Raw genomic sequence first — 16,058 nt, forward strand, 5'->3', positions numbered from 1 at the left:
ATAAATTGTAAGAAATATAATTAAGGTAGATATTTGAGATCATAAGGTAATTGATGATGATGATGCATCATCTTTCTTTTTGTTTAATGATGATAATCAGAATGGTAGAACAAGGAAACACTAATGCAAATTTTTGCAAGGTAGGCATAATTTTAAGCTTAGATTGTTTTACTTTTCTAACAGGGAAGTTGGCCTTTGGTATCTTGAGCTACTTATCCACCAATATTCTAAGATTCTTTTCTTTAGTTGTCCTGTTGAACTACTTCCATTGTAAATTAAATGTGATCTAAACTCTTTACATGTGTATAACTAAAACTAATTTGCCAACTATTTGTCCAACTCATCAGTTAATCCAAGTATTCTAACATCCTCATCCAATCCATCATGGCAGTGGTTCAGGTTTTTAAACACCTCAGGTCAGGAGTGGAGCCTGACTATGGGTGCTCAGAAACTGTTATTTCTCTTCAGTCCCGTATGTGTTCAGAGGTTAGACACACCTTAAGAAATGGGTGAGTACTGGTTACTTTAGATGGGAAATCTGGAAGTTGGGAAGAAGGTCGGAAGAGTTGTTGCTTGTGGTGCAGCTACATTTTTCCTCACACTTAAGACTTCTGGTGGTGAAAACAATGGTTGAGCAGAGATATTCAGGCACGTCAAGTATTTTTGTAGCTAGAAACACTTTAAAAGTTAATATCATCTACATCTTAATTAATTTAGTGATTATGTCCTTATCAGTATAATTAATGGAAATAAGAAAAAGTAGATCAAGTTCTGCTCCCTGGGGCATTTTATTAGTAAGAATTTTCCATTTAGTTAGAATATTAATAATTAGAGCTGGTCTATTTAATCAATTTTTTATGATCAGTAATTACCTCAGTCAGTGTTACATTAAATCAGTTGCCATAAAAATATCAAATGTGAATTTCCAATTTTTACAATTTTTGATTATTCGAATTATTCAAATAATTGAAATATTCCTGTTACATTTATTGAGTGCAAAGCCACATAATGGGCTCTCTGTGCTCTACCCAATATTTGCTTTATAAGTAGTATTTTTTTTATAATTTCAGGTTTATTGCTTTGATAATTAGGGGACGGAACCTCCTCATCAGATCCCTTTTGCCATACTTTCTCACCCTCTTTTATTTGTTTTCCATGGAAAATCTGTAAGGTACTTTGCCACTCTAATTTTGAGCCAGTGACTAGAAGGAAGGCAACTGACTGGAAGCACTTGCCACTAACTTACTTATTTTAATATTAATATTCCTTACTTGTTCATACCTTAGTTTCAGGAATACTATGCTAATTCACTGACTTTGGTCCATTGCACATGTTACATTTTATAAGTTAAATTTAAGAATAAATCAAACAACTTTATTATCAATGTACATTAGTAAACTTGGCATTAAAATAAAGTTTATAACTCAAGTTTTTATATTACCTAAGTTTTAACTTTTTAATTTAAAAAGAAAATTTTAAAACAATATTCTCAATCTTCACTTATGTTATCATGTAATTTGTACATTTTCAATTTTTCCCATTTTAATCTCCATAACTTTCAAAACATTTACCTCTTCTCACACTACAGTTATTACTAGACTGCCAGAGTTTCTTCCTTTGCCCACCTAAGCACTGGTTTGATTTTTTCTCAATTGCTCTAGTCTTTTATACCTCACTTGATTGCCCTGAATGATATTTATCTTGTAACACTCTCATCACATGTCAATATGTACCATCTATCTGGTACAGTAAGTTCCTCATTCAAATAATGTTATTTTATTCTTAACAGATTGTTCAGTAATGGGTATCTTTTTCAACACATATTTGAGTCAGGCTGAGCTGACTCCCATCCAGCTCCATGCTATGTAACAAGCAGTCAGACTTGCATCTCCTTACCCCACTGCACAGATGGTTATTTCTTTTTTGGGAATGTGGGGATCACTTAAACCTTTTTTTTTTCATTCCTTTAGGACAAGCCCCCCTTACAGTGGATCATGAACATTGAGCCACTAGATTACTCAGTCTCCTTATTCAGGAACAACATCTTAGATCTCAAGTGGTATTTAAATCAGATTAATACTGCAGTTGGTGTTCCTCTACCATCACCACCTTGTCTTGAGATTCATCTCTTCATAAATGTCTTACTTCAGAAATGGTGTGCATATATATATCAATGGTTAGGAATTACAGGGCCAACATATGGACAACAAAACTTCCCTCCACATCAGTATTTTAGAATTTTTTCTGTCCTGAGGACAATGTTTCAAAGTCTGGAATTATTTAGGGGAAAATTGTTGTGCTTCACTGTGAAAATTTTACGGTAGTATCTTAAACTTCCTGTCAATGGGGCACTTGGTCATGGGATCTTCTTGATTTCACACACTGGATCTTTTTTATTTTGTTCACTCCCATCACATTAATCCACTAGCTTGCTATCTTCTGAGGATGAAGAATTTAGTAGAAGATCTATTGCTTCAACCTGACTGAATGGATGATAACATTACAAGGTATTCCATTAGATTTGCTCTCTGTTTGTGACATCAATGATCAGTACATTTGCCACTCATTGTAACACTCAACCACAGGCATTTTGATCCCCAGTACCTTAGCTTTGGGCATTGGCAATATATTTATTCAGTAAGGTCTGGACAAAATTGCACCTCTGACTTCCCACTAAGTCATCTATTATCCAGAGTTCTGGCTGTCGTTCAGTCAATCCCTTGTCATATGCTGCTAGTAGCACTGGATTGGTTGTCTCAAACATTTTTATTCATTGGAATACTCTCTTGGTGTGGATTCCTCTGTCTGGTGAGGGGACCTCCCAGGTAAGGTTCTCTTTTTTCAGTTTACCTCCTCTGGGATCTAAACATCTACTTACGTGTTTGCAGTGCGTGGTGACCTGTGAAGGGGAGGAGTGGATCCTGGTGGTTGAAGGGTCCAACCCTAACACACAACTTTGGTCTCGAATTCCTGTAGACAGGCAGCCTTGGGTCAATCAGCTGGTCCACTTGAGCTAGGGTCAACCAAGTACCAGTGTTTGATATATTCAACAGATATTGTGGACATTGTATCTAATGCTGGTGTTTGGGTATAGTGCTCACGAAACCCTGGCGTTACTGTAGTGCCCTTGTTTGACATTGTAGCGCATCCCCTTATAGGGCTCCGTGGCGGGTCAATGGGCACTGAAATATTCCTTTTTTTTACTATGGATTCTCCAAATATGAACTTAAATAAAATAGTGTAAAAGAGTCCACAGGTAAGTGACCATGTCTTGAAAATTCTGAGCAGCAATCTTCAACATCTGTAACACCTGTACCTCATTTTCTTATATTGCATTCTCTTTCAGACAAACTTTTAGGGCAAATGTCTCCCCTTTTTCATTCAGAAGGGACTAGAGAGACTTGCTAGTTCTCCAAAGTCAGTAAAGAATCTTTTATCTGGTGACATATTGGTGGAAACATCCACATCTCAACACAGTGAACTCCTCTTGCATTCAAAGACAATTGGGAATGTACCTATTGAGGTTAACCTCATACTACTTTGAATTCATCACAATGAGTTATTGTTGAGAGAGACTTGAAGAACATCCCCAAATCAGAGATTTTTACTGGTTTCTCCTCCCAAGGAATTTTTGCAGTGAGGCCTCTTTCCACTCGCAAAGATGGAATTACAATGCTGACCAATATCCTCATTTTGACATTTACATTACCACTTTTGCCTGCCACCACCAAGGCAGGCTATCTTAATTGCAGGGTACGGCCATGCATTCCATACTCTCCCCAATGTTTCCAGTGTCAGCAGTGCGGTCAAATATGTCATGTCGTGGTTCCTTGATGTGTGCTCCTTGTGGTGGCAAGGACCACAGTGCATGTAAGTGTGAAACAAACCTTTATTGCATCAATTGCAATGGCTCTCACCAATCCTACTTTCATTGTTGCTCTAAATAGCTGGAAGAAAAAGAGGTGCAACATTTGAAAACAATTCAAAATATTACTTGCCCTGAGGCTCGAAAGTTACTGTCCACCACTTCATTTCAGATGTATGCTGCTGCACTTCATTCCACTACTACAGTGGGAGTACAGATGGATCTCTCTCTGCCTCCAAAAGAATCTTTCTGAAAACAAATGAAAAGTTTTTTACCTCCATGGTTAAAAGAGTTGATGAATCAACTTCAACACCCATCTCTGTCCCTTACATATATTTCAACAAATTCCAAGACCCACTTTCTTTGGTTCTGGGGACAGACATTTCCTCGGATACATCTTTTTCTCCCACCCCAAGATATAAAATGATCATTTATTCACTTCCTCAGTTACTGGAATCCTCTTTCAACAGCAAAGACCTGTCCAATCGACCCGAATCAGGATCCATGGAAGTCGATAGACCTCCCTCGAATAAAGACAGTAAAGAAAAAAAGACATGGTCATAAACAGAAAGGTTCTCCACCCAATTCTCTAACACATAAATAAAAATAACCACCTTGATACAATGGAACTATAGAAGTTTACATTTTAATCTAGATGACATCAAAACACTGATTGGTTCCTACCATCCTGTATGTCTTTCCTTATAGGAAATATTCCTGAAACCTGCAGTTTTCTTTGTACATAAATGGCAGGTTGTGTGATAGACAAGTGACACTGTTGGATGATCAGCATGTGTTCACTGTTTTTGATACTCGAGACACCCTTGGAAGCCGTAGCCATCCATGTTTCCATGAGTCGTACCATCATTGTTTGTTCTCTCTACCTGTTGCCTGGAGAGACCTAAGATCAATCAGATCTTGATGCTTTCATTGAACAGTTGCCGTCTTGCCTTTTAATCCTGGGGGCTTTAATGGACATCATCCCCTCTGGAGAAGTGCTGATATTCATAGGAGAGGTTGCTCCATAGAGCGTATGCTCTCTGATCACAACCTTTCTCTTTTTATTACTGGTTCTGCTACTTACTTTTTGCACCTTGTCAGTCCTTTACTGTTATTGAACTCTCAGTTTGCTCCGCTTCACTATTCTCCCATTTTTCTTGGAGGGTTGACAATAGTCCTTGAAGCAGTGATCATTTTCCTATAATTTTGAGAGACTGGCCGTGGTCAGTGCCACCCGACCCATGTGCCCCAATGAAGCTGAATCAAGTAAACGAGCTCACTTTCACTGCTCTTGCAGAACTTGATCCTGCCATCTTCTGTTGTAAGCCATCAATAGATGACTGTGTGGCAGCGGTAACTGACTGTATTATACAAGCAGCTTCTCAATGTATTCCTAAAACATCGACATATTTTCCATGATATCCTCATCTATGGTGGAATTTTGCCTGCCACATGGTATGGAAGGCTCAAAAACAGGCCTGGGATACTTTTCCTAGGTATCCCACACTCTCGCACTGCAACACTTTCCAGCAGGCTCGTGCACACGCTTGGTGGGTAAGATGTCCAAGCCAGAAGGAATCTTGGATTAAGTTCACAACTACCATATCTTCTACCACCAGTTCCAAAGTCATATGGAACAAGATTCAAAATGTCAGTGGGCAATATAATTTTGTCCCCCCTTGATCTTGCTCTCTGATGGCTAAGAAGTAGCTTATACTAGGAGCATCGTTGATACTCTAAATAAAAGCGTCTTCCTCCACCTTCTCAGGCATCAAGACTTTGGCAGAGCAATCACCTCTTTCCTTTTGAGCTGATTGTCTCTATGACTATCATCATTCCTTTACACTGGTGGAACTCAAACTGGCCCTTCGTCATTTGGCAGTACGTTAGTTGAACCTGATGATGTACACTATGAAATGCTGCACCATTTGTCTCCTGCTTCTCTTGCTATTCTTCTGATTGTTTTTAACTGGGTCTGGCAGGAGAATGTTTTTCCTGATGCCTGGTGTCAGGCTATTGTTCTACCTTTCTCTAAGCCTGGAAAGGATCCCAAGATTCCTTTGAACTACAGTCCAATTGCTTTGACGAGCTATGTCTGTAAGACCTTAGAGAAGATGGTTTACGCTCGTTTTCTTTGGTTCCTCAAATCAAACTGCTTCCTCTCACTCACCTGGTATGGGTTCTGACAACAGTGCTCCACTGTGCACCACCTAATTTGATTCAAAATGTCAATTAGAGAAGCCTTTCTTAAATGACAATGTCTTGTATCAATATTTGTTGACATTGAGAAGGCTTGTGATACAACATGGAGGTATGGCATTTGGCGAGACCTCCATATATATGGGTTACATGGCCATTTTCCCATTTTTAATAAAAATTTTTTAATGGACAGGAGATTCCAAGTTCTTGTGGACTCAACACTTTCCTGTTATTTTCTATGGGAACTTAGAGTTCCCCAGGGCTGTGTTTTGAGTGTCACACTTTTCAGTATAAAGATTAATGCCATCACTGAACAACTCCCTCTTACTGTTGCAAATGGACTCTATGTTGACGACTTTCACATGTCAGTCATCGAACATGAGGTATATTGAGCAGCAGCTACAGACTGCCCTCAATTGTTTACTGAAGTGCACCACAGCAAACGGCTTTAATTTCTCTCTCTCTAAAACCATTTGCATGCACTTTTGCTGCCAACAGGGTATTCACCCTGATCCTAAACTCCGTATTGGTGAAGTTGTGCTGCCTGAGGTCCCTGAGACGAAGTTCTTGGGGCTTACGGGCTTACCTTTGACTGTAAGCTAACCTATATACCACACATCAAGCAGCTATGGGTCAAATGTACCAGAGCACTGAACGTCCTCTGTGTGCTCTTATTTGATTGAAACTCAACTATGGATCACTGGTCTGTGGTTCTGTCATGACCTCAGCCTTAAAAATGCTGGACCCCACTCATCATCAAGGACTTTCACTGGGACTTTCTGCACTTCTCCAGTTTAGAGCTTATGCGTAGGGTCGAACCTTCTTTGCCCCTCTGCCGTTTGCAACTGTCTTTACTATATACCTCAAAACTTTGTTCCTTACTGAAGCATCCCATCTGGGGTTGTGTTTTCATTCCTTGGTGGGCCATACTTTTTCAGAACAGATGATCTGCTATTGCTCCTTTTTGCCCTCATATTCAGCTGCAGTTGGATGAAATGGGTCTGTCCTTGGATAACATTGCTATATCCACTGGTCAGCTCATCCCATCATGGCTTCTTACAGTCCCCAAATGTGACCTATCTTTAAGACGTCTGAGAAAAGCAGACACTCCCGATTGAAATACTGTCTGTTATTTGCTGAACATCTTTTGAACCATCACTCCATTTCTATTTATACAGCTGGTTCGAAGTCAGGTGACTGCATAGACTTTGCCATAGTTTGTTGTGGTTCAGTGGTGGCATACAGAATCCCCTCTACAGTTTCTGTGTTCATTGCTGAACTATATGCCATTTTTCTTGCTCTAAATCACATAGAAGCTGAGCAGTAGTCAAACTGCACTATTTATATTGACTTGCTTAGTTCTCTACTGGCCCTGGAATTGCTTCATGTTAGTTCACACCTAGTTCTTGCTGATATTCAATATCAACTTGCCCATTTCTCTTTAACATCTACTTCTGTCCAGTTTTTCAGGATACCAGACTATGTTGGTATTTGTGTGAATGAGTTTTCTGACACTGCAGCTAAATCTATCTGCTCAGGCACTGTTCCATACATGGACTATGGTCCTGTATTCAAGGTTTGACTCCATGCTAGTTGGCAGTCGACTTGGAATGAGCAACATGAAAACAAGCTTTTCCAAATAAAACCCTATATTGGACTTTGGCCATTGCCCTTCCATAAGGATTGGAAAGAGGAAGTTGTAACTACACATTGGTCACAGCTTTTTAACTCATCATTTTCTTTTTTCTGGGACTGGTGCACCAGTGTGTTATCTGTGTTAACACTCAGGTCACAAAAAGCCACATTTTACTGTCTTACCATCTTTATTACTCTCAACGATGGCACCATTTTAAACACGTTCTGTCCTAAGGTTTAGCCATAATGTTAGACAGTGTTATTGATGATGGTGACACTGTGCACCTTGGAAATGTTTTTAGTTTTTTAAAGACCATTAACCTTTTTAATGTTATTTAAGTTTTTTTAATTTATACATTAGACCTTTTCTAATGTGATTCCTTTTTAAGAATCAAAGTGCATCTAGTTTGATTTGAAATCAGAATGGACATATGAAATGGACATAACATCAAATAACTCGAAACCAGGATTGGAAAGGCCAACTTCAGGTGACTAACGCTGCTGTTTGAACTACCTATTAGTCATACTGATGAGTTATAATTACAATTTTGATGCAAGTCTTTTAAAATTGTTATTACTTTACTTTCTGAAAATGGCCATAATGTCAAATAATTTGGAACCAGGACTGGAAAGGCCAACTTCAGGTGACTGACGGTGGTTTGTGTTACAATTTGTGTTACTGTACTTTTTCTCTTACTGCTGTAGACTATATGTAAATTTGGGTTTGTTTTACCTCAATTTTCTTTTATGAATTTTACTAAATTTACTTTAATTTTAACTTTTTACCAGATGTTTGGTGCAGATAACCTAACTGCTTTGTGCCATAAAACACCAAACCAACCAACCAACTAACCACTTGAATACTTCTTTAGTATCCTCAAGAGTAAATACTTCTGCCACTTCCTAATTAGCTGTCTCTGTTGAGGTAGCCATAATCTGACAAGATACCTAGGTGTTCTTTGCATAGCCTCAGGTTCAACTTCTTAGGTTGCTATGTATTTCTCTTAGTCTCTGTGTAGTTCAACAATAGACATTTACCAAATGAAATGGGATACATATTGATAATGGTGTCTCATGAGGAAATTGAATCCACCTTGTTCAGTCATTCCAACCATAGCTTGTTTTTCTTACCTGGTTTTTTCACAGGGGTTTAGCATCATCTACAATTTCCTAATATAAGGTGACTTTATTGACTATCTTTAGATACATGAAAAGATGGAAGTTGAATTTGAAATACTCTCCTAACAAGGATATTAAGGCAATTTTATATATCATGTCTGACTGTCTATTTGAACTCTTAGTCTCCTGTACCATGTCTTGCCTTTACCTTTAAAGCTTCTTTTATATTGCTGCTGGCATGTGGACATTGTTGGTTGGAGTTGTTTGTGCTGTATGTATACAAGACTTTATCATTCCACTTACATCTTTCAATACCCAGACAGGTTCTTCCTATTTAAGACACTGGCAGCCAGGAAAGAGGATAAATCCTCCTCATTGAATCATCTAACTTCCATTTTGCACTTGAAATCTGATCACTTGTTATTTCTAGCAATGGCCCTGGCAGGTGATTTGGTTTGCACTAACTTTAGAGGTGATACAGCTTTTTATTCATTGGAATGCTTCTGTTTCCTATAATTTATTCCTGGTTAACTTGATGAGGTGGATTAAAAAATTGATCCATATTGCTCATTCTGAGCTGTCTTTGAAGGCAATGATTGGGTTAAATGTGGCCATTCCTTTTGATTCAGCCTATAGACTTCTCATAATTCCAAAAGCAGAGTAGTCCCATTCTGGGTCCTTGGTTGAACACAACTAGTTCTACATCATTATCATAATTCTGGAGACAAGAAGAATTTACCATGCCCACTCAACTGGGGAGTGAAGTTGGATGTTCATAATTCCAGAGCAGAGGAGTTCTGTTTTTTAAGGTTGAGTATAGCATATAAGATCCTGTCATTCCAAGCCTGGGATGTTGTCTTTCAGATTTCTTCAGGTTGAAGAGAAGGATTTTCCACTCTGGTGTTGCTTACTTTCATGATTCTGGTGGCTCAGAACACATCACCCTATGAAAACAGGTTGGGATCCACTTGTTTGTGTGTTTATATATATTGCAGTCCAACTCTCCTAGCCATCAACATGGGATGCAAGGACCATGATCATATATTCTAATCCCAAGAAATAAAACTTTGGATATTGGGTTGGGACCTGGTCACTAGTGATGATGAATTGTGGAAAATTCCACCCACAGTATGTTAAATATATTCCAGATGAAGAAAATTTCTTTTATGGATGTAGTGCAGTTCTCCTAATAAGGTTTCAGTCTTCTGTTGATACACCAATGATCTATGCAGATGCATTCTGTAGGGTTAATGCCCTCACCAGAGCTTCTACCTATAAATGTGAGTAGAGTTAAGTATGTTTGGGAAGTTAAAATTTTCTTAAATTGAAAATGTATTTTCAATAATATTTACCTTCACTCGCACTCTCCTATCCTTCCTCCCAACTAAGAGCTGGTGTCAGAGACTGTGGATTAAGTTAGCCTTAAAAAATTGATAACAATAAAGTACATTTTTGAATTTAGGAAATGTTAACTTCCCCATGCATCTATCTATGAGATTTGCATGCCATTAGCCTTGAGCTTATTCCCAGTTAAAAATTACTTGTTTAATGTGATATAGCATTAATACACAATGAGATCTTCATACAACAATAACCTTCTGCCAGTAGGAGGGTGACACTACCTCCTTGTGTAGTGACTCCCTCTAAGTACTTATACTTGAAATAACTTTATTCTTTTCTTTAGCATTATCTAGAATGGGCATGTTTTTAAAATTAGGGAAAAATTATACATTATGAATTCCCAAGTGTTGGTAACTTCTGCTTCATCCCATTATAATGATGTTTAAAACATAGGCATGATAGCCAGTGCTCAACATGTGGGTTCCTTTATGCATGCTGGCTTTCTCCTTCCTTCCATTTGGCTGATGTTATTTTTATAGTTTTATACAGGACTGGAATGATGTTGATTTTTGGCTATCTTTCCTAACAGGGTTTGCCCTAGTAATAGTGTTATCTGTGGAAGAAAATTATTATCCTTTTAATCTCTTGACATGATTTCACAGGTATACTTTCCCCTTTGTGTTTTAATTCCTCCCATGCTTTACTGCATAAAATGCATACTCAAGATTACCTTCTCTTTCCTTCTGAATGTGACATTAAAATCTATACAGAGTTGTTTCTTAAATACCTGCAAACATCAGTAACTCATTGTTTACTACAGTTACTTTCTTTTCAGAACCTTTGCATTCTGTTTCTTTTCCTAGGCATGCTGAATCCACACCTCACCTTCCTATTCCAGCTTCTTGACTTTCTGCTTCTCAACCTTCAACATCCTGATGTCAAGGTTATTGCTTGTCTTGTCAGTGGTCACTGTATCGGATCTCACTCTGAAGGGGCCCATCTTTTTATTTTTGCCAGCCTTTAGTCTGTGTTTGTTTGACAGATAGGTTCTTCAGACTTACACCTATCGCCTATATCTACACTTCTCCCCTAAACCCAGTTATTACTCTTGTTTTTTTATGGTCCTCAAGAAGACTGTGCCCTAGCATTCATTCATCAACTTGTCATCTCTCTGCTGGCTTCTAATCATATTGTGATTCCACATGGAGGTTTTCTTTTCTTTCCAATGATTATTTTTCACTCAGAATGTTAAAAACCAAGATCAACATATGGGCTCCAGAGGACTACTCATTCCACATCACTGTTTGTCAGGTATGTTCCCAGTTCTTCTCTGTTCTTGTGAATCAGTTAGTCATGAACCACTCTGCTAATTAATTCCATTAGTTACTTGTTCCAAGACCCTGCTTTCATATATGGAATTAAACCTGCAGAATGTAACACTGAACCACCTTCATTGGTCAGACAGAGTTCTACCTATGGAACAGTTATCTACCCCTCAGGCTTCTTGTTGAGTTTGCTCTCTGTTTGACATACTTCTCACAAATGCTTTCACTGTTCTCAACACCAAATTTTCCCTCTTCTGGTGTTCAATTTCTTATCCTTTTTGCTCTGATGGTTGATATTGTCAGCCAGGACTGGTCTCACCTTTTCCTTTATGTCTGTTTTTCTCTTTGTCTTCTCCCTCATGTCTTCACTTTTATATGGAATGCTCCTTATTGAGTTCTGTTTGAAGTGTTTCTTTGGTTTTCACAACCTTGATCTTTTTTGCTTGATGAGTTGGCACTCAGGCTTCTTCTTCTGTTATATTCCTCCTTTTTCTTGCTCCAATGTCACATCTCTTTCACACAGGGATTTTATACACTCATCATAATGTGTAGGATTTGTCCAATCAGTTGCCCCCAGGGCTGGATTCTCCTTCTGTTTAGTTTTTTTTTTTTTTTATTTCATTCCTTTCATCTTTCAACTCCTTACCAATAGAAGTGATAAGTTTTTCATCATTGGTCTATCTCCTTCTCCCTTCCCCAGGCTCTTCCTGTGGCCCACATTTTGTTCTTCAACTATCATTATCAGTTTCTGTTGTTGCTGGTTATTGAATGCCTTTATACACTATATTTTTTCTATCTTATAACTTTCAGATTTTCTTTCTTCTTCTGTCCTTTTCATTTTGTTCCAAATCTTTCTTCTTCACTGACCACATTATTGTACCCTTAAGTTTGACTGGGATTTTGATGTTGTTTTATATGCCTTTATATGTTATCTGTTTAAATCATTTGCTTCACTTTCATTGTACCATTTTTCTCTGAATACATATTTACTCATTATTACCTGTGGTCATCATTATTTAGATGTTTATGCCATCAGTGCTTTCTGCACTCACTTCAGCTCTACTTTCTTATTTCTCTATTCAGACCTTGCCTTTCTTCCTAAGGCCTTGATTGATCAGAAAGGTGATTGTTCTTTCACATTTCATTGTCTTAATTGTCAACTATCTCACACTCTTGCATCTCATTTTCATAAGTTCTTGGATGCAATCCTTCAGGGTTGCATTTGGATGAATTTACACACATTTGTTTCCCACAATCTTAATTATCTGCTTATGCAATATCCTGTGAGATAAAAATGTATTCTAAAGATAGCTGGTATAATTATTAAAACTTTAAAATAAAGTACAGAACAATGGTTGAAACATTATCATGTACTTTAATTAAAGTTTTAATACCTATACCACCTGTTTTTATAATATATTTTTACCTCCTGTGAGATACTGACTCCCTCCAGCCACTGTTCATCAATTCAAGTACACAGTATCTTTAAGAAGGGTAAATTCATTTTTTTTTCCATCACCCTTTTACTTTTTGTAGGATCCTACCAGGGGACTGGTGTTGCCTCTTAGGATATGTTTATTTTCTATTATCTACATAAGGCCAGAGGTAACAGAATGTGCTCAACCCATCTACCCTGGCTCTACCAGAACCTATTGTTAAGATAAGGTATGCTGCATGGCCACTAGAGATATTTGTGTGGTATTAAAATTACTCAGGTGTTTGATCCAAACTGTATCATTTCATGGACTATCGTGGAAAAAAAAACTGCCATCAGGGAAGTAATTGCCCATTTCTTGAGTTTGTGCTTACTGGCTTTAAAAATAAGGGTTTTGCAGTCACCCATTGCACTATATCCAGTTAAAAACCTTTGTCAGGCATCTAATGGGGATCCTGGTGCTTTTCTAACTATTATGTCCTCCTAGCAGGGTGAGTTAACCACCCTCATCTTTATCTATTAAAGTGAGATATACTTACTGCATGTTTATTCTTTTTCACCTTCACTGCACTTTACTTTTTGAGTCACCAACCACTTTTGTTTGGGTGCTTAACTTCTCATGCTGTAATTCCACCCACCTTTGTGATATTTGGGGCTCTTGTCTTTTAATTTCTCTCCAGATGAAGAATACATTCTTGTCACAATGAAATGTAGTCTTCCATGATTGTGTTCTTATAAAGCCCTTACTATGAGAACTTAAACTGCATAATCTTTTCTTTTTGGTACTACTGAAAGAAACTTATTTAGGTTTAATGTTTACCTTTGGCTTTCCACCATTTCTATATGCAGAGGTAAAGTGTTGTTTCGGACATTAACATTTCCCTTACTTGCAACTGTATTCCCAGTAAATACACACCTCCTCATAACTTTCCATCCATACTCCTAATGTTTGGTGCACTTTTTTCTTGCTTCCTCTAAGAACAAAGTTATTTTGAGCAAGTGGGTTGTGTTGCTCTCCAATTGTTGGAGGTATGTTATCCCATTATGATGTCATCATACACTAACACTGTTTGTTTAAACACAAATTTTAGGTGGAAGTTAGCTCAAGGCTAATGGCATGCAAATCTGATAAGCAAATGTGTGAGAAATCAAGCTATTTTCTGTGTGGAAGTATGTACCAGAACTACATATTTAGGTAAAGAAAATCTTAACTTTAGGAAAAGCTTAATGTACTTTACTATAAATACATTCTTAGCTAGTTGTAAAAAGATAGTGTTAACAGTTATTTCAACTACCAAACAGTCAGTAGGCAGCACTTGGAAATAATTGCTGTATTCCAAAGCAAACAACATCTTCATATTAAGGAAAACTTCAGCATACGTAGACTCAGTCTTACCATGAAGTAGAATTATAATATTAAGAAAATTCTGTTTAGTTTAAAGGTTTGGTTGAATCAGAATATTGGTGTCAAGGACTACATTTTCAGGTGTTTTGGTTCCTTGATAACATGCGACTTCAATGAGCTGAATGGCTTTCTGTCATTTTGCACTTTTATACAACCTAGGTTTTTTGGATTACTATTAACTATAATATATGTTTGTCTTTTTAATTATAACTCATGTCACTCTTTTATTGTAATTACAGACACCAGAAGAGTATGTTTCAAAAGAAGTGTTTGACTCCCTTAGTGTCTACATTATTCCCAAACCAGAATTCCAGGGAAAGCTGATAACAGTGTGAGTACTTTTGTGTATATAACAAATTAATTTTCAATGTTTTTCTTCCTGAAGCTGATTAAGAATGTAGAAATATGAGTTCTTTTTCTTGTGCTAAATTATAACTTCTTACTTATTGTTCATAATTCCATTTGAGAAGCTATGTTTATGAATATTTTCTGTATATTTTAAAGCCCATCGGATCAGCAAGATTGAAGCTATCTGCTTTTCTAAATGAAAATTTAGATTATCAACTTCTGATCAAAGCAGTCTACCAAAGTAATAAGAAATACAAATATATACTTAATTCAATATAATGTTAAAACTATATTACTTGTATTGAATGCATTGTTTTATTAGCTGAGTACTTTCACTTTTAGATATATTTTTGCAGAAAATATTTATTAGTAAAATAAATGTCCATCTAATATTAAGGTTTTCAAAAAAGGATTAGATATTTATACACACACAAATAAAATCTACTAGCCAGTCATCAGTCTTATTTGCTGTGCTCAATCTAACATAGTTGGTCAGATTCAAATTTATATCCATATAAATCAATTGTGTCATCTTTGCAATACTATGCATAATATAAATCGAGTGCTGAGTGATTTATTTTCACTAACTCATGCATATAGCTCACAGGTAAGAATATAACTATTTTAGTGACAAAGTAAGTTACAGAATAAATAATTTCATTCTTAAATATTTTTTCTTACTCAGGTTAGCTTTCTACAACCGTTATGTACATCTACAGAATGCAAACAAAATGCTTTTTATAACTAAAGCATAACATTTTCTTATTGCATTTGCTTTAAATTATAAGGACATCAGATTAGCCTAACTTTTCAACATTTTTTATAGAATCATTGCTTTTACAAAAATTAAGCACTGTATCTCAGCATTTAGAAAAACCTCAGACGTAATGACACAATGATTACTTTTCCACACTTGTCCTAAAAGCCATGACTCATCTTTTAAGTCATTCTCCTAATTCACTTATGATGGATCTTGGTTTGGTTTTAAAATTGGCTTTCTGAAATTTTGGAGCTACAATTTATTGTTTATTTGTTTTTCAACATCAGTACCTCAAAATGTCACACAGTGATACTTTTAAATATAAAATATTCAAGATTTCGGACACAATGAATCTGATTGGTGCCTTATAGATATTTCGGCTAATGGGAAGCAATGATAATGGGCAAGTTCACTCACGACTAATGTTTGATTTATTAACAAGAATAACTTGGAACAGAACTAAAATTCAACCTTTTGTCATTAAATATATTTTATTGCATTATTTGTAAAGGCCAGAATGCATTGTTTCATCAGCCAGGTATTCTTGTTGTTCTTAATGTTGTAGACATTGTATCAATAGTATTTGCATTTGTGTATATCTAAGGTGTGTGTACATTCTGAGCAAC

General features: G+C 36.8%; 1 protein-coding gene across 1 annotated transcript in view; it reads left to right on the forward strand.

Annotated features, from left to right (window-relative positions):
- Nprl2 (Nitrogen permease regulator-like 2) overlaps positions 1 to 16,058 on the forward strand; it is a 50,704-nt gene that overhangs the window by 1,246 nt on the left and 33,400 nt on the right. Inside the window, exon 2 of the mRNA XM_076501389.1 lies at positions 14,564 to 14,655. Within this exon, the coding sequence (XP_076357504.1) occupies positions 14,564 to 14,655 (92 nt within the window). The remainder of the gene's footprint in view (positions 1 to 14,563; positions 14,656 to 16,058) is intronic.

Source organism: Tachypleus tridentatus, chromosome 5 (genome assembly GCF_004210375.1).
Source record: "Tachypleus tridentatus isolate NWPU-2018 chromosome 5, ASM421037v1, whole genome shotgun sequence".
NCBI lineage: Eukaryota > Metazoa > Arthropoda > Merostomata > Xiphosura > Limulidae > Tachypleus > Tachypleus tridentatus.